Raw genomic sequence first — 20100 nt, 5'->3', positions numbered from 1 at the left:
AAACAAGAAATTCCTCCGAGGTAGGAAAAACACCCCCGTCCTTACCATTCTCACTGCCACCAACTGAGAAGGTTATTTCCCTTTGACCATTAATATGTCCCTCTATAAGTCCTTGTAGAATCTTAATCCACCAATAACTCCCTAACCGTGTGTTTGACTGGTCCCAATTTTTGTAAGGACCGTCTCAGGAATGTATAGAACCTGTTCACCAAGTTTGGTGACGATCGGTCCGTTCATTCTTGAGATCTATATGCGAACACAAACACACAAACAAACAAACAAACACATCGACCGAATCCTATACACACCCCTATACCGGGGGTGTAATAAAAATAAACTATGCTCTTCCTTGAACGCGTGCATTTGCCTACTGTACGTGAGGAGAAAACAACAACAATGGAAATAACAGTCTTACCTCTGCCACACAAGTATCCCAAGTTTCATCTTCGCCCTCGCACTCTCTTCCTCCAAAGGCTGGCCTGGTAACGCAAAAACGAAAAATAATTATGACAAACAAACACAAACTTACGATGTTGAAGAGGAACAAAGGGCGTGGGTGGGGTGAGGGGTGGAAGCTGACCGGCACTGGCACTATTTTCACGTAAAACATCATATGTGACCCTCCACCACGAAATGAGTCGCATGTCACCCCGCGCGGTTCTGCGCTAGGCTTAATATAAGTCCGGGGAGTGTCTGGTAACAGTGTGAGGGTCACCTTAGGCACAGGCGTATAACTCAAACAGTTTTTGTTTTTTTCTAAAACGGGTTTCACCACTAGATAGAGCATACAAAACTCTGTAGAAAAATGTAAAAATATGAAAATCATGCAAATGTGACATGCGACTCATTTTGTGGTGGAGGGTCACATATAACTCCCCACATATGTGTTTAGGCGTGTGATTTATATGAGAGCATCAATCCACTTGGACACACGAATATCCCGCAACCTGACAGTTTAAAAGTGAGAGACTTGTTAGTGCTTTTGTCATGAGTGTCTGAGCTTTGAAGCAGCAGGAAATTGCGGCATTTTCTTCAAATAAACATAATGTCTGCAGTTGACACGCGCGCGCGCGCGCGCGAGAGAGAGAGAGAGAGAGAGAGAGAGAGAGAGAGAGAGAGAGAGAGAGACAGAGAGACAGAGACAGAGACAGACAGGCAGGCAGGCAGGCAGGCAGGCAGGCAGACACTGAGACAGACATTGAGACAGGCGAACAGACAGATAGACACAGACAGACGGTGAGACAGAGACAGACAGGCAAATTGACAGACAGACAGACAGACAGACAGACAGACAGACTGAGTAAGAGAGCCTGGCTACCATGCTACCAGCTACACAGATCAGATAGCAACTTACTTAGGGTTGGTGCAGAATCGTCGCCGGCGCTTGATACCTGTGCCACACTGGACACTACACTCGCCCCACGATGACCAGGCTGCCCAGTCGCCGTGCACAGCCTTCTCGTTGCCCACATACGAACACCGCCTGTCTCTACATTGCTGCACATGCATATTAGCATTTTTATTTCATGCCATGAAATGCTACGTCGTAGCTCATACGGATTACGACATGCTATTCCTCTAGCATAATCAGTCATGGTGACGTTAGGTGAATGATCTTGAAAGTTCCTATGATCCTTCCATGATTGGCTCCGTCGACCGCTTGCTTCCCTTTATGTGATAAACCGGCTATAGGGCGTCGTCGTCCCGAACGAAATCTTCAAAATCTCCCGAAACCGTTTGGAATTCTGGGTAGTAAAATCCTTTTGTGAATTGACGTCAATTGGTACATGGAGTGCCAACATAATGTCGGTTACACTTGAAGTTAATTCTATTTGAGTTTGGTTTCCAAACTGGTCCCCGCTTGCACTCAAGTTACAAAATTCAAAGAAAACAGGAAACTCAAAAGATGGCCTCACCCTCTCATAGCCACAGTGAGAGCCAGGTACGGGCGGTCCTCTCTTGGTGCGACATAACTGAGGCGTGTTCCTGTCACTGCACCACAGCATGTCACACGAGTCCGCGTGGAACTGTCAACAAAGGGGGAAATACTATGAAACAAAAGTTAAAATTACAAGGACAAGGTTTGGAAACATGTATGATTTTGCACTGTCATGAATGTCGATAATTCTTTCGTGTACATGCCTCAATAGTGTGACTGTTTAAATCGTTCTAGCTTTTAAAATCAAGTTCTCTAAATCACATGTTTTTGATAACTGTAATGATGTAATTACTTATCGACCAATGTGCATGAAGTTGGTATACTTCTATAGCACAAACTGTAATTACTGCCCTCCTTGAAACCTTGAACGTTTACTGCCCCTGACTAAAATCAATTTGAACAAACTACCGTGTAGCTTTGTATTTTCCGACAATAGAGTGTAGCATTTGTGTGTAAATTGGTGCTAATCCCAGTACTAAACTAAGCAGCATAACTCGACCCTCTCTTCTTTTGAATGAGAATCGTTCAAAATTGAACACGTCATGCACAAAACACAATGTGATCGGAATCTGAAGCAGTAAAACTGAAACATACACGTACATGTACAACAACAAATGTAATATGAATCTGAAGACTCAAGACTCAAAGACTCAACGATTTTACTGTCCTTATAAAAATAAAAAAAAGTAAAATTGCCTGAAACAGTGAAACTGAAACCTACGGCCGAACAGAGTCCAAATCTGTTGCCGAACTCCAGGCGGCACTGGAAGTCCAGGGAGTAATCCTTGCCCATCTCGTCGTCAAGGTCGTGGCCAGAGTCCAGATCGTAGTGGTCCACGTCGCTGGCCAGGTCGGGTTCATCGTTTAAACAGTACAGGTAGCTGTACACACACAGTTGGGGGATTCGTTTAAACAGTTACAGTAGCTGTACACACACAGTTGGGGGATTCGTTTAAACAGTACAGGTAGCTGTACACAAAAAGTCGGGGTCGTCGTTTAAACAGTACAGGTAGCTGTACACAAAAAGTCGGGGTCGTCGTTTAAACAGTACAGGTAGCTGCATGTACACATAGAGGCAGATTTAACGCTCTTGCAATTGTTAGCCTATAGTCTTTGCTTAGTGATAACCTTCGTCCGTGCATTTTTTCGTGTCAATGTGTTTCCTTTATAGTCAAATTTGACGTAAAGGCTTTGTTGGCAAAACCAACTAGCAATAGAAACAATGCCACTGCATCTTTCTATATATATATATACGACTAGTGTCTGTCTGTCTGTCTGTCTGTCTGTTCGCGATGCACGGCCAAAGTTCTCGGTGGATCTTTTTCAAATTTGGACACCGTATTCAGCTACACCCCGGACACAACCTCATCGATGAGATATTTCAACACGTGCTCTCAGCGCGCAGCGCTGTGCGCGCTGAACCGATTTTTTGTTGGTTTTTGTTGTTGTTGTCGGGATCCACTACCAGTAACTCTTCCTTATCTTCTCCAGTGTTTTCAGCCGCGATTATCTCCCTTCCTCCGTGTGGCGTCAATCCATATTCCCGTTACTACGTTACTATTTTTAGAAGGTCACTGCACGTTACTATTTTTAGAAGGTCTCCAGTGTTTTGCGCGTTTATCTCCTTTCCTTCGTGCGCCGGCGAAGCCGGCGTACACCCGGCTCCCAGGCGCACCCTGGTATTCGGTTCTACTTCTTCCCGGCGAAGCCGGTACCCGGCGAAGCGGGTAATCATCTAGTGTTATATACATTATCATTGTTAACGTGGACGTCTCCCTCGTTTTCCCTGACAGGTTTTGTTTCGACAAGTGTTCATAGACGAAACAATAAAAGTGCTATGCTAGTCATCCCTATATGTCACGACATCAAGGCAGTCACGACGCGATGACGTGATTCGAGTATATTGGCTGCTTGGGTTATAGCACAGGGTGTATATTCAATTATGTCCTTTAATAGCGCGCTGCACTTGATGGTTGAAGCTGTCTGACCATCAACAGTGCTTGAGCTTGGCTTCACTAAAGAAGGTGTATAATAATGTGATCTTATCCCATAACATGTTGCACTCAGTTTCGGTTCAGCTTGGCGACAAGAACATTTGATGTCTATAAAGTGTCCTAACTTGATAACACGCTAAGCGCGTTAGACGTTGTAATGTGTTCTTCATTGCTGACGTGTTGCATTTGCTGTTTGGAGAAGTCGGACCACCAGTAGTGGTTCAGCTTGTCAACCTTTAAATGTGGTGTTCGAAGTGCTCTACTGTGTTCATCGTGAGAGCGTTGAACAACATGTATCATCAGGTTCCTATTTGATGACATGCTGCATTTGCTGTTTGGAGCAGTCGGACCACCAGGAGGGGTTGAGCTTGTCAACACTAAACTGTTGATTCTTACTTGAAGACATGTTGCATTTGCTGTTTAGAGTAGTTCCAACTTAACTGTGATGTCTAAAATGTTATATGTTCTTTCTTACTTGATGACATGTTGCATTTGCTGTTTGGAGCAGTCGGACCACCAGTAGTGGTTGAGCTTGGCTTCCACCAGAGGCGCCATGATGGCAGTCGTGTAGCGACGTCCTGAACACGCATTGCCATGACCGTCGTGGAACAGTCCGAATCTACGACATAACACTGGGATTCATCTCAGCGATCCAAAAACAGATAGACTGCTAACATTCAAAAATTCAGAACAAAAAAATCAAGAAAAGTAATCTGATAAACAAAGGGAAGTAACATGCCAAAATTCAGAACAAAAAAATCAAGAAAGGTAATCTGATAAACAAAGGGAAGTAACATGCCAAAATTCAGAACAAAACAATCAAGAAAGGTAATCTGATAAACAAAGGGAAGTAACATGCCAAAATTCAGAAGAAAACAATCAAGAAAGGTAATCTGATAAACAAAGGGAAGTAACATGCCAAAATTCAGAACAAAAAAATCAAGAAAGGTAATCTGATAAACAAAGGGAAGTAACATGCCAAAATTCAGAACAAAAAAATCAAGAAAGGTAATCTGATAAACAAAGGGAAGTAACATGCCAAAATTCAGAACAAAACAATCAAGAAAGGTAATCTGATAAACAAAGGGAAGTAACATTCAAAAATTCAGAACAAAAAAATCAAGAAAAGTAATCTGATAAACAAAGGGAAGTAACCTGTGTTTAAGATTCTCAAGAAAGGTAAGTTACTGGAACGTTTTTCTGTATGACAAAGCAAAACATTCACACGTACGTCGACCCGAAGGTCCTTTAACGTGGACAGACCGTCACCGACAAAAACGTATGGTACAGATAATAAACTAAAAAATAACTTTAACGTGCAACTCAGTGACAAATATTGATGGAACTACAGAATAGAAAGAAATAATGCACGGTTGCAAGAGTATTAGTACTGTAGTAAGAAAAGCCACCTTGTCTCCTTTCATTAATCGGACTATATTATTATTTCGTATAGGCTCATTAAAAAACTGCTCTCTTTCAAGTTTAACAACGGCAAATGCTTTTCCCCCCCCCCCCCCCCCCCCCCCCCCGTCAAAATGGTGATTTCAGAATATATTATAAACATTTTTTTTCAATTACAGAGTACTACTTTGTGTTCTACATTCATGGAATTCAAACATCTTTTTCGTATTCTGTGAGAAAGGCTATAATATTTTCCTTCTATAAAAAAGATAGATTATTTTGCTCACACGTGGGCCATTTCATGAGCAATGATAAAACCGGAAGTGAAGCCTTCGTCAGTAATGGCGGCACACGCGCGCGAAGGATTGCACAGACCAGTGATTGGAGCATAGCCTGCAACACAAAATATATTTTTGGTCACCTGATTACATGTTAATGAGAAGAAAACAACAACGAAGTTTGCGTTGTTCCCTGGTATTGTGGGAAAAGACCAATGTCTCCGTATTTCTCAGCTTGACATGTAACAACATCAAATGATATGTCCAGCATGAAGTCTCTGTCTTCGACACATGTCGTTGAAATGTTAAGGTCTCGATTTGAGTTAAAATTGGCGGTTACATGAACCATTTAGTTGACAAGTGCATGCATACCCCCCCCCCTCTCCAAAAAAATAGAAAATAAAGAACAAACAAACAGACAAACAAACAAACAACCAAACAAACAACCAAAGACATTTAAGCCATGTTTTAGATTTTTTTTGAGTCAGACTGAAAGTCTTTGCGACCCTTTCACTTTGTGTCAAAAATCCACTTGATGACACATATTTTAGCATGCATGTGTGTTACCAGTGAATGGCGCAATTTTGTAACGATGCGTACAAAGAATGGCGAGTTATCCTTCTGACTATTGACCATTTGAGGTTTGCCAGAAACAGTGTTTTTTTCAGATATATATAACTTGTTCAGAGGTCTGGAAAAGGGAAAACTTTTTTAAAACTTAAAAAAAAAAGCCTTTATGAAGGAGAAAAAATGAAGGAGAACATGCAAATAATATTAAGTAGACTTTCGAAAAACTGATTTTGTTCTTATTTATTTTTAAGTGAATGAAGATTGTAGGCTATTTTCGAAAAACAGTGTTTCAGTTATAAAAGGAAAGGATAAATAAAGTTATGAAAATGAAAAAAAAAGAATCGAACAAAGGCAAAACGGACAATACCAACCTGCAGGACCGAGTTTTTCTCGGGTGAGGAGCACAGAGATGTCGTGCTTGGCGTTGAAGGACGCGGACTTGCGGTACATTGCCCATGTGCAGAACTTCTGCACTGTGCGGTAGGCGTCCTTCTTGATCAACACGTCTCGTTGCTGACACAGATTTAATCATATTGTAAAGATTAGTTCTTGGTCTGCACTGTGCGGTCGGCGTCCTTCTTGATCAGCACGTCTCGTTGCAGACACAGATTTAATCATATTGTAAAGATTAGTTCTTGGTCTGCACTGTGCGGTCGGCGTCCTTCTTGATCAGCACGTCTCGTTGCAGACACAGATTTAATCATATTGTGAAGATTAGTTCTTGGTCTGCACTGTGCGGTAGGCGTCCTTCTTGATCAACACGTTCCGTTGCTGACACAGATAACACTATGTGGTCAACATTGGTTTTTGGTCTGCACAGTGCGGTCTGAGAATCCGTCCTCTTACATGTCTAACAGCCAAACAGCCTGGCGTTGGTTTAAACAAAACCTTATTCAGCCTGACATTTAATTGTAGTGTCCCAATAGACCAACTCCGGAAATACCTCTGCCGGGCTCGTACGGTTTGTTAAGGAGTGAACACTCTTGCTTCTAGTGAGGCAAGCTTTCTGCACGAGCTCCTGTTGGTTGAGCGGCCAGCAAAGGTTTGGGGACGACTTTAGGGCACATGTTTTGTATATTGGGTAACTGTATATTTTCTGAAAGTTTAATGTCTATAGATTCCAATGAGACCGGATATCGTGCGAGCAGTGTCCCCTGGATGCTTTTTCAGGGGAATAGTCTAGAGCAGCCGTCCACATAGACAAATGCCAGTTTTCTCTCTGCGCGCTGTGAAGATTTTGTGCTGAACGGATTCAGAAAATGACAGCTGCTTCATTCTGCCAAATTAACTAATTCAACACATAATGTATTGCATATTATTAGGAGGAAAGTCGCTTGTTCATTTCAATGCCTGCTTGTTATTTCCTCAGGCGCATGATAATATTTTAAACACACACACACACACACACACACACACACACACACACACACACACACACACACACACACACACACACACACACACGCACACACACACAAGCTATAATAAGAATCCACAGAATGACACTATCAACAATCACTACTCGCCTGTTCTTTCTCCAGTAAGATGAGCTCCGTGACCACCACCCGGAGATTGACACCCAGGGAGGGATGCTGGTACACCGCGTTAGCCTGCACAACACACATTACCCAGATATTCCAACGGAAACACGGGTGGAACCTTTGCATTGAAGCTTTAACGAGTAAAACGACCTTTTTTTGTATTATTATTATATGCATAGCTTTTATTTGGTACAGGGTGACCCCCCAAAAATGCCACACATAAAAATGCTTATACATTCGTCATTTGTTCAAAGCATGGGTACCAGGTTCTACTCCTACTCTTCTGTCGATTTCCGAATTTAGATTTTTTTTTAAAGCACAAAAGTCCGACTTTTTAAAGAAAATAATGTTCAAATGAAATTCACGTATTTTAGACAATATATTTCAACATTACTATATAAAATCAAAACTTGACTAAATATAAAAAACCACACACATAAAAACAACAACAAACGTTTTGAGTCCTCTGTGGCCCTATGTGCTCAAACCAACGAGTTCAAGCATATTTATGCAGCTAACGATATACATCACTAGGCAACACATTTTTATGTGTGGCATGTAAAGAAAATGTCTATATCGCAACTTACGATATTCATGAGGGTCATGACGTAGGCCTTGACACGTGACCTGGAGTGCATGGCAGTGATGGTGTGATCTACGACCAGCTGAACCTCCAGGTAGCGTTTTCTCCCTGTGGACCTCCTCCTCCTCCTCCTGGGATGGGGGTCAGCTGTAACGGGGGGCATCTCACCTGTGTCTGTTGAAGAGGAAAACAAATCATGGTAGATTAATAATAATGTTCAGGGTTTAGATCAAAGTCATTTAGCTCTACCTCAAGATATACGTAGAAATTATTGTCTGTGGACTACTAGTTCTGTCTTCTGGGGCAGGGGTCTGCTGTTACGGGGTGGCATCTCACCTGTGTCTGTTGAAGAGGAAAATCATGGTGCATTGATGTTTAGGATTTATATCGAAGGCATTTAGCTCTACCTCTAGATACGTAGAAATTATTGTCTGTGGACTACTAGTTCTGTCTTCTGGGGCAGGGGTCTGCTGTTACGCGGTGGCATCTTACCCGTGTCTGTTCAAGAGAAAACTCATCGTAGATGGATTGATGCTCAGGATTTACATCAACGCAGTTAACAACTGTATTTAATCCTAGATTCTTAGCATTTTATTCCTGTGGACTACTAATTCTGTCCCCTGGGTGGGGGCTGGTGTTACGGGTGGCATCTTACCTGTGACTGTCAAGAAGGAAAATCATGGTTGACTGATGTTCAAAATGTATATCAAAGTCATTTAACCCCACCTCCAGATTAGTCGCATTTAATTCCTGTGGAATACTTATTTTTGTCTCCGTGGGTTGGGGTTTGCTGTGACGGGTAGCATCTCTCATGTGTCCTTTAAAGACGATAATCACGATGGATTGATGTTCAGGATTAATGTCAAAGCCATTGATCCCTAGATGTGGGCGACTAATTCTGTCTTCTGGTGTGGGGGTTTGGTATTAGGGGGGGGGGGGGGGATCATACCTGTGTCTACCAAGGAGGAAAAGTGTGCTTTAATTGTGCCTGTCATTTGAACTCACAATCAGTATTAACTCCTAAAACACGCTCTTGATAAACTTGTTCCATTGATGTAGTAAGATTTAGTTTGAGTGGAGGTTCCTGGTGTTTTTGTCTGTTCGCAGTAACCATACTTTTTGTTTGTAATGAACCTTGAGAGAGAGAGAGAGAGAGAGAGAGAGAGAGAGAGAGAGAGAGAGAGAGAGAGAGAGAGAGAGAGAGAGAGAGGGGGAGAGAGAGAGAGACAGACATAAACAGAGAGAGTGATAGAGAGAGAGAGAGAGAGAGAGAGAGAGAGAGAGAGAGAGAGAGGGGGGAGGGAGAGAGAGAGAGGGTGAGAGAGAGAGAGAGAGAGAGAGAGAGAGAGAGAGAGAGAGAGAGAGAGAGAGAGAGAGAGAGAGAGAGAGAGAGATCAACAAACATACAGACAGACGCTCTTGATAAACTTGTTCCATTGATGTAGTAAGATTTAGTTTGAGTGGAAATACCTGGTGTTTTTGTCTGGTCGAAGAAACCATACTTTTTGTTTGTAATGAACCTTGAGGAAGAGAGAGAGAGAGAGAGAGAGAGAGAGAGAGAGAGAGAGAGAGAGAGAGAGAGAGAGAGAGAGAGAGGGAGAGAGAGGGAGAGAGAGAGAGACACAGAGAGAGTCATAAAGAGAGAGTGTGTGAGAGAGAGAGTGCGAGTGAGAGAGAGAGAGTGAGATAGAGAGAGAGAGAGAGTGTGAGAGAGAGAGGGAGAGAGAGATAGAAGAAGGGAGAGAGAGAGAGAGGGGGGGGGAGGGAGGGAGAGAGAAAGATAGAGAGAGAGAAAGAGAGAGAGAGAGAGAGAGAGAGAGAGAGAGAGAGAGAGAGAGAGAGAGAGACACACACACACACACACACATACAGAGAGAGACAGAGAGAGATAAACAGAGAGAGATAAACAGACATACAGACAGACAGGAAGAAAGGCGGACAGAGACCGAATTTCAGCGCAGAAAAAACCAATGCTGTTGCCAAAGTGATTTGCCATGTCGTGAGATGTAGATGTCAGCCTTTATTTGCAAACGCCTTTTGTTACTCTCATCAGCCTTTTGTGTGTGTCTATAACCCTCCGGAAACAAAAACAAGGCCACGATTGTTGTTGTAACGTATCTGCACTTGAGTAGGCCTATTTGCACCAAAGGCCGCCTGGCATTTCAAGAAAAAAGAAGAAAACGAGGTAAAGACAGAAACAATGTTGCAATGTTCAGCTGCATAACAGCTATACCGTCAGTCTCGAAGAAGCGTTGTTTGGTTTTTGGACTTGTTATGGGGGCGAGGACGCCCCCATTCTATACGGATAGTTTCGAGGTTGACCATGGGCAGCGCCATTTTGTTGTGAAATACGTCATCAGTTTGTGTACACAGGAAGTTGTGACATCCGTCACCCTATGGGAGGGGTGACGTCAAAATTGTTCATCTGTAGAAAGTTGTGAAATCCGTCACCCTATGGGAGGGGTGACGTCAAAATTGGTCATCACAGAGTTTGTGTAACACAGGAAGTTGTGAAATACGTCACCCTATGGGAGGGGTGACGTCAAAATTGTTCAACAAAAACATGATATGTCGCATTGTGCAGGGTCAACTGCAACAAACTCAAACCGAGCCATTCATACCTAGCTGTATTTGAGTGACTTATATACCCGACATTTTTATTTCTTATTTTTAGCACAGGTGTAGGAAAAATCATGAACCAAAATGTTATTTATTTTCTAATTTAACATTTTTTTTTACAAATATGACCATGGTCTTTTAAACATACAGTGACATTAAACATTGTTATGTTAAAAAAAAGAAAAAAGAAAAAAAGCTTTTGTGCACAAATCAGAAAATACATTGTACATTTTACCTACAGGCCAAACCGTGAGTGTCTGTGGCAAAGCCCGACCCAGGAAATTGCACTGATTTTATATTTAGATCAGAGAGAAATTGTCAAGAACAGGCGCTTGCATTTGGATGTGTCCAATGATAGTAGGTTTGGTTGTGATCAATCAGAATAATGTAGGAATAAAAATGTATGACAGTTTAGTATGATGACATGTAATTCACATATGCTGAAATATGATATTATACATCATGTAATATTATTATGGCTGTTGCCATGACCATGAAACCCAACAAAGGTTTAATGTAATGTAATTCAAAATACCAAAACCGAGCACCTATTAATCTCGTCTTTGCGCGTGAAGATTGAGGCCGTCTGCCAGTAGCGGTTAGGTCATACAGTGGAACCCCTCTCTAGCGACCTTTAAAATGTTGACAAAAATCGGTCCTTGTGGAGGAGGGTCCTTACAGAGGGAGGGGGCGGAGTCAGGGGGCCACAAAGAAAGTCAGATTTAAAAAAAAAAAGAAAACAGAGAAGTTTGAGTTGCTGACGACCGTTCTCTCTGAAAGCAAACTGCTTCGATTTCATGTTTGTCCTTGGTGTCCACCAGTTCTGGTGCATGTACTACCCTGGCCAAGTTTCCTCTCAAGACATCAAAGAGACCGCCCCAGTATACTCTACAGCCTCTGGGCGAACCACCTCTCATAGCTAAAACTGGGTCAATGACCCCTGGGAAGAAGGTCAGTGTCTATAAAAATTTTACTCCTAGGCCTGCGGCCAGGGGGGGGGGGAGTATACCGGTACCATTTGAGAATCAGACCAAATGAGAATTGAACCATTTGAGAACATCCTTTTTTTTTTCAATCACTACATCGAAGGCCTGCGGCCCGGGGTTCACATGGGTTGGTTTGTTTGTTTGTTTCAAACCCACACCCATATACACACATTTCCCATTTAAACCATTTGTCGGCCCCCTGTCGATATTTATCGACTAAGTTCCTTGTTAATGTATGGTTTTGATCTTGACTCAAGGACACGCTTACACAGGGCCGGACCAAATGAGTTGTAAGGGGGGGGGGGGGGGTTCCTCCTTTTTAGGGGGGGGGGGGGGGGGGGCAAATCAGCGAAGTGGCGAAGCCACAAGCGCGCGCTTGCAAAGTAGGCGCGCGAACTAGGGGGGCATGCTCCCCCGGAAAATGTTTGAAAAACGGTTAAAATCTGTGCAATCTGGTACATTCTGGGCCTTGTTTTGAGGGTTAAGGCCCGTCAGTGTGAGTTGGTGGGGGGGGGGGGGGGGGGGTACCTTTTTCTCATCGGATTTCACATTGAATAAAATTTGTTAGAGATAGAGACACACACAACATTTATTTAAAAAAAAAATTAAAAAAAACCCACTCAAAGCAAGGTACATGCTTTTTCCAGGGGTGGGGTTCCGGAACCCCTGGAACCCCCCCCCTGGGTCCGGCCCTGCTTACATAATGTGGTTCAGAGTTCTTCATGACTTTTAAATAAGTCAGTTAGTCAGCGAATCTGCGTTGAAGAAAACTATGACGGCTTACTAGTGCCAAAACCTCATAATTGTAATTATCAAGGGAAAATTAGTAATTTTCCCTTGATAATTACCGTGTTTATTACTAATTTTCCCGGGAAAATTACTAATTTTCCCGGAATAATTACTAACTTTCACCTGTTAATTACTAATTTTTAGTTTTGGCTCACTTCCTGGCGGATTGCTAGTGCCAAAACTAAAAAATTAGTAATTTTCCCGTGAAAATGAGTAACTAACAGGTGAAAACAGTAACTGACAGCGTTAATTAGTAATTATCACGTGATAATGGGTAACCCCAGGTTTTGGCACTAGTAAGCCGTCATAGGGCTTACTAGTGCCAAAACCTCATAATTGTAATTATCAAGGGAAAATTAGTAATTTTCCCTTGATAATTACAATTTTCACGTGTTAATTACTAATTTTCCCGGAAAAAATTACTAACTTTCACCTGTTAATTACTATCTTTTAGTTTTGGCTCACTTCCTGACGGATTGCTAGTGCCAGAACTAAAAATTAGTCATTTTCCCGTGAAAATAACTAATTATCCCGTGAAAATGAGTAACTAACAAGTGAAAACAGTAACTGACAGCGTTAATTAGTAATTATCACGTGATAATGGGTAACCCCAGGTTTTGGCACTAGTAAGCCGTCATAGAAAACCGAATCGATGTTCGTCACACTTTCGCCTCCTCTGATTGGTCAATCCATGCCCGGCTTACCTCTTTGCGCAAAAAGAAGAACATGCTCTAGCGTTTCGATGTTTTAACGTAAGCCCTCGCGCAAGGCGCTGCGCGAGAGATTCGCAAGGTGTAACGCAAGTCTGGCCGGGCGAGTAGGCCTAAGTCAAATGTGGCCAGGCCTAAAGTTGCCGGAAATAAATGTTTTCAAATGTGACCTTGACCGAGTTTGGTTTGTGTTTTTGCTTGTTGCGGAATTTTGTCTGGTGTGTGAATATGGCGGTTCACGAGAAAAGCATGTCAGTCTACATTCAAACAGCCATCTGTTCTCACCGCTGTAATACATTACGTTACACACAACATTTAACACCGAAAAAAACACAGACGCTCGGCCGGTGTTTCAAATCAAGACCAATCAAGCTCTTCCGACAAAACAAGCGTCACCCAGAAATTGGACTCCCTTCCTCAGTTCCGCTGTCAAACGAAACGGGCATGTTGACATTTGTGTTCTGAAGGGACTTCAGCATGTTCCTGTAACCTCACACAGATTTACAGATGTCATATAGCAGCCCGACGGGGTATCGCTATCGTGTTTGTGGTTCTGTACGCGAAGGAATCGTAGCGTAACAGAAAACATGTTACAAACATTTGTAGTCTGAAGGGCTTTCAGCACTATGTTTCTGTACCATCCACAAAATTACAGATGTCATCGCAGCCCGAACGAGAACCACTATGCATGGTGTTTTGGTTGTGCACGTGAAGGACTTTTTGCGAGGCAGGAAACATGATAGTCTCAAAAAAGGGCCCTCAAAATGTTCCTGTGTAACCTTTGTCCAAATACCAGATGCCGGAACAGCCCGACGGGAAACCAGTATCGTGTTTGTTGTTTTCTACGCCAAAGAAATTGTTGTGTTGTCACTCAGTGCTCTTCGCTTGCCTTTGATTACGTGAACGCCTGCATGTGGTTAAATAGCGCACGTGCTGAGCGAGTGAAATAGGTCAGCTGTGACAGATTGTGCGATATGCCACAGAGCATGTTTCATCGAGAACTGAGATGTCTTTGTAACTGTGATCTTTTGCTGGTTGTGATTATTGTGTCGGTTAACAATGAAGAATTGTGCTATTTAGAATTGCGGGAATAATTATTAATTTCTGAGTTTACATAGACAGAACGGCAGACAGATTCACACACAAACACAGACACGGTTATACAGCCAGCTACCCACCCAACCAAATAGTCATACAAGAAGACCAGTCTAATAGAAGAAAAAAATGGACGCGTAGACGGACGGACAAACGAACAGACGGGCGACGGACACGCAGACTGACAGAAAGACCTACACGATGACCCTATAGGATCTGAGAAGAACGAAGATAGACGACTGAAAGCTGTGATAAAATAAAGCATTACAAGATAGCACCAAAAAACCCAAAATCAACAACAACGAGAAAACAGCCGCAAATTGTTCATAGTTGCCACATTAACGACATACGATTAACATAAACGGACATGTCTCCTGATTGACATTCCAGCAGCACATAATTATATCAAACAAACGCAAATTCCATTACAACTGTCACAATAATTAAGTGGCTACAATCATGAAGTGAATGAATACCAAAGGTCCTGGCTGTTGACTTGTGAGGTAAACAAGCGTGCCGTTGTCGACAGCTGAAATTGCGGTATTGATGTGAGACTAGAGAGATGAAAAGATCTAGTAATCGTATAATTATGATTAAAGAGCCCATAAAGAACAACTGTGTCTCCTGGTTATGTCTGCCTGCTACCTGTCTCACTTTCTGTCTGTCTGTCTGTCTTTATCTCTGTCTGTCTGTCTGTTTGTCTGTCTGCCTGTCTGTCTGACTGCTGCCTGTCTGTCTGTCTGTCTGTCGGGGAGTCTGTCTGCTTGACTGTCTGTCTGTCTGTCTGCTTGAATGTATGTCTGCCTGTCTGCCTGTATGTCTGTCTGTCTGTCTGTGTGTCTGCTACCTGGCTCTCTCTCTGTCTTTCTGCTTGTCTGTCTGTCTGTCTGTCTGTCATATCTGTCTGTCTGTCTGCTTGCCTGTCTGTATGTTTGCCTGTATGCCTGTATGTCTGTATGTCTCTCTCTCTGTCTGCCTGCTACCTGGCTCTCTGTCTGTCGGTCTGTGTGTCTGTCTGTCGGTCTGTGTGTCTGCTTGCCTGTCTGTCTGTCTGTCTGTCTGTCTGTCTGTGTCTATCTGTTTGTCTGTCTGTCTCTGTCTGTCTGTCTCTACGGAGTTATTTATAGAATTTTATATATATGGTTCAGTAGGCAAAACAGAGGTGGCCACTACTAAGTGTGCGGGTAAGCGATCATTGTAGCAGCAAGTGAAAGCGCGCGACTATGTGCAATTTTCGAAGAAAAAAGGACGTCGTATCGAGCGGTCATAAATGCACATTGGACAACATGTTTTATTGTGATTGCATGCGGCATTGTTTGCCCTCCCTCTTTGACAATCCCAACAGAGTTATTTCCAGAAATCGAATACATATTGCTGTAGATGCAAATTGAGGTTTGTAATAACGTTACAAGCGGAGCAGCAGAGTCTCTTGAACATGAGTAAAAGATCAATAAGATTTTACCTGTGAAGTTTCCAGTAGCTAGGCCTTGATCTTTACACGAGTACAGCAAATGAGGTCGCCGTTCGCTCTGTCGTTCTTCCGTCCTCCCGGCGTCGGCTGGTTCAATAAATAGCATCTCCTCGTCTGTCTGGATGTAGCCTGCCTGCCACAGTAGGGTTTGTGTCAAACAAACACACCAATAAAGACACACACGAAATACAGAAACGAACAATCAACCGAGAAACACAACAAACACACAAGCAAACAAACAAACAAACAAACACACAAACACATACACACACACCAATAAAGACACACACCAAATACAGAAACAAACAAACAATCAATCGTGAAACAAAACGAAAAACAAACTAAAAAACAAACTAATACACAAATAAACGAACGAACGAACAAACGAGCAAAATATCAGCGGTTCCTTTTTACATTTAGTCAAGTTTTGACTAAATGTTTTAACATAGAGGGAGAATCGAGACGAGGGTCATGGTATATGTGTATGTGTGTGTGTGTGTGTGTGTGTGTGTGTGTGTGTGTGTGTGTGTGTGTGTGTGTGTGTGTGTGTGTGTTTGTGTGTGTGTCTGTGCGTGTGTGTGTGTGTAGAGCGATTCAGAGTAAACTACTGGACCGATCTTTATGACATTTTTCATGAGAGTTCCTGGGTATGATATCCCCAGACATGTTTTTATATTTAGTCAAGTTTTGACTAAATATTTTAACGTAGAGGGGGGAATCGAGACGAGGGTCGTGGTGTATGTGCGTGTGTGTGTCTGTGTGTGTGTGTAGAGCGATTCAGACTAAACTACTGGACCGATCTTTATGAAATTTGACATGAGAGTTCCTGGGTATGAAATCCCCGAACGTTTTTTTCATTTTTTTGATAAATGTCTTTGATGACGTCATATCCGGCTTTTCGTGAAAGTTGAGGCGGCACTGTCACGCCCTCATTTTTCAACCAAATTGGTTGAAATTTTTGTCAAGTAATCTTCGACGAAGCCCGGACTTCGGTATTGCATTTCAGCTTGGTGGCTTAAAAATTAATTAATGACTTTGGTCATTAAAAATCTGAAAATTGTAAAAAAAAATAGTTTTTTCTAAAACGATCCAAATTTACGTTCATCTTATTCTCCATCATTTTCTGATTCCAAAAACATATAAATATGTTATATTTGGATTAAAAACAAGCTCTGAAAATTAAATATATAAAAATTATTATCAAAATTAAATTGTCGAAATCAATTTAAAAACACTTTCATCTTATTCCTTGTTGGTTCCTGATTCCAAAAACATATAGATATGATATGTTTGGATTAAAAACACGCTCAGAAAGTTAAAACAAAGAGAGGTACAGAAAAGCGTGCTATCCTTCTTAGCGCAACTACTACCCCGCTCTTCTTGTCAATTTCACTGCCTTTGCCATGAGCGGTGGACTGACGATGCTACGAGTATACGGTCTTGCTGAAAAATGGCATTGCGTTCAGTTTCATTCTGTGAGTTCGACAGCTACTTGACTAAATGTTGTATTTTCGCCTTACGCGACTTGTTACATTTAGTCAAGTTTTGACTAAATGTTTTAACATAGAGGGGGAATCGAAACGAGGGTCGTGGTGTATGTGTGTGTGTGTGTGTATGTGTGTGTGTGCGTGCGTGCGTGTAGAGCAATTTAGACTAAACTACTAGACCGATCTTTATGAAATTTTACATGAGAGTTCCTGGGATTGATATCCCTGAACGTTTTTTTCTTTTTTTCGATAAATGTCTTTGATGACGTCATATCCGGCTTTTCGTGAAAGTTGAGGCGGCACTGTCACGCTCTCATTTTTCAACCAAATTGGTTGAAATTTTGGTCAAGTAGTCTTCGACGAAGCCCGGACTTCGGTATTGCATTTCAGCTTGGTGGCTTAAAAATTAATTAATGACTTTGGTCATTAAAAATCTGAAAATTGTAAAAAATAAAATAAAATTATCAAACGATTTAAATTTACGTTTATCTTATTCTCCATCATTTTCTGATTCCAAAAACATATAAATATGTTATATTTGGATTAAAAACAAGCTCTGAAAATTAAAAATATAAAAATTATGATTAAAATAAAATTTCCGAAATCGATTTAAAAACAATTTCATTTTTTTCCTTGCCGGTTCCTAATTCCAAAAACATAGATATGATAGGTTTGGATTAAAAACACGCTCAGAAAGTTAAAACGAAGAGAGGTACAGAAAAGCGTGCTATGCAGCACAGCGAAACCACTACCGCGCTGAACAGGCTCGTCAGTTTCACTCCGTTTTGCCCAAGCGGCGGACTACGGTCATTGTGAAAAAATGCAGTGCGTTCAGTTTCATTCTGTGAGTTCCACAGCTTGACTAAATGTATTAATTTTGCCTTACGCGACTTGTTTTCTTTTGTTTCTCAGACCGATAACACTTTGACGAATGAAACAGATTCTCCATTGATCTATAGAACAAATAAACTCACAAAAGAAGATAGGAAACGATACAAAAACCACTACAAATCTTCCAGAATTAACAACAGGAAGACAAAAAAGCAGCAGCAGTAGCAACAACAACCGACAAGTGCGTTACAAATGAAAAGAATATCAAACAAAATGTATACGCGAGAGAGGCACTCGTGAGATAATAATCGTTCAAATCACACGTGTGTATATCATGTAAATGAGGTCATGTCAAGCAAGTCCGGCAGGGACCTGTTTTTCCACTGCTTATGATGCCAAAGTCACCGAGACAAACGTCATTATAGAAAACAAATTTGCGCTCGCTATTTACCCTCGATGAATTTTTAGAACTAATACGTCACGCCATACTTTCAGAGTGACGTTTCTTTACTTTGACGTAATAGATTGCACGAGGCTTTAGAAGAGATTGAGGTTCCAAAACAAGCATCTTCAATTTAGCTGCCTCGACTGCAGGACATTTTCAGTAAAATACACGTAAATACAGTATGTAGGATAAACAGAATACTACATGGCTTGCTGTGTCGTACCAGATTTACACGAGTTAGTTTTTTTAAATATTGAACTGCGAGCAAAAGCGAACTGTTCACTATTTGAAAATAATCACTCCATCAACTCACCAATCCATCGCAAGCAGATATAGCAGCATATGACGTTCTTTCCTTCTTCAAAAACCCATTGTAGTAACAATTCTCCTGTTCGGTATCCACCACTGTGTCATTGTGCGTCACGTCTTCATACACCACCACCATCTTCTTCGATGCTACGTCACTCTGGAATAACGTCATACGGCGGTGACGTCCCCTCCATGTCAGTGTGACGTCGAAGGTAGAGGGCAGTTCTGTACCGGCCTGATTTGCATGAAATGAGCGCCCTCTTGTGGGAACGGAAGTGTGTAATCGAGGAAAGACAATCTCCGTGCGGTCGACTTCGCATGGCCTCTGATGTAGTAAGTCTGCGAGATAAGAGAGATAAGAGATAAGAACAGTAATTTGATTAGTTTTGAGATGGATGTATGAATAAATTGCGTACACGATAAGAGTGGTAATTGAGTTAGTTACAAATGTGAGGTAAAAGAAGACACAGAACAGCTTCCGTTTTGTCACGTCTGATTTTTACATTTTGAGAATCCATGGATAGATGCAAACAAGTATTGCATCCCTTATATGGATATTCATGTCAGCTTTGCTTTCTGAAAATTGGAGTCGTATTCTGGTGAGCTTGTTTCTCACACATACAAAAGGGGTGGGGGGTGGGGGGTGGGTTAGCTTTGTTTCGCAGTAGTTACTAGTGCTGAGATACAAATCAGTTACGTCATGTTTCCAGAACTATCCTCAACATTCAAGTGCTCTGAATTCATGTTGTGAATATAAATACTACTACCACTAATACCACAAAGACCTATTCTATGATTTTTTTCTGTCCGTTTCACGACTGTAATAAGCACTTATATTAACGTTCTCAAATAATTCGAAGTATACTTTGTCGAAGCTCGCAACATCGCGTGTCGAAGAAGTATTAATTGCGTCGTCGCCCCCGTACCACATGACCGTATAAAAACATTTTCCAACTTGAAGACTGATTTCACTGCAGCAGTGCATAAATCTAGATTGTTTTAAAAAACAGTGTTGCTTTCAAAAACGTGGGCGTTTTCTCACAGACAAACAG

At 41.8% G+C, this 20100-nt stretch overlaps 1 protein-coding gene across 2 annotated transcripts in view; it reads right to left on the bottom strand.

The window, feature by feature from the left end:
- The window catches only part of LOC138958332 (A disintegrin and metalloproteinase with thrombospondin motifs 3-like), a 43909-nt gene that overhangs the window by 15276 nt on the left and 8533 nt on the right, over positions 1-20100 (bottom strand). The window contains exons 3-13 of one of the 2 annotated variants that reach the window (XM_070329448.1): positions 19053-19387; positions 15968-16109; positions 8311-8480; positions 7709-7792; positions 6554-6695; positions 5622-5727; positions 4409-4552; positions 2661-2820; positions 1917-2027; positions 1355-1497; positions 416-479 (exon numbers count right to left, since the gene is read on the bottom strand). In XM_070329448.1, the coding sequence (XP_070185549.1) occupies positions 416-479; positions 1355-1497; positions 1917-2027; positions 2661-2820; positions 4409-4552; positions 5622-5727; positions 6554-6695; positions 7709-7792; positions 8311-8480; positions 15968-16109; positions 19053-19387 (1601 nt within the window). Of the gene's footprint in view, positions 1-415; positions 480-1354; positions 1498-1916; positions 2028-2660; positions 2821-4408; positions 4553-5621; positions 5728-6553; positions 6696-7708; positions 7793-8310; positions 8481-15967; positions 16110-19052; positions 19388-20100 lie in introns of those variants that run through there. The other variant, XM_070329449.1, reaches the window with a different exon arrangement.

The sequence above is a fragment of the Littorina saxatilis genome, linkage group LG2 (assembly GCF_037325665.1).
Source record: "Littorina saxatilis isolate snail1 linkage group LG2, US_GU_Lsax_2.0, whole genome shotgun sequence".
Lineage (NCBI taxonomy): Eukaryota > Metazoa > Mollusca > Gastropoda > Littorinimorpha > Littorinidae > Littorina > Littorina saxatilis.
The sequence above is the reverse complement of the archived record's forward strand: the minus strand, read 5'-3'. Positions and strand labels throughout refer to the sequence as shown.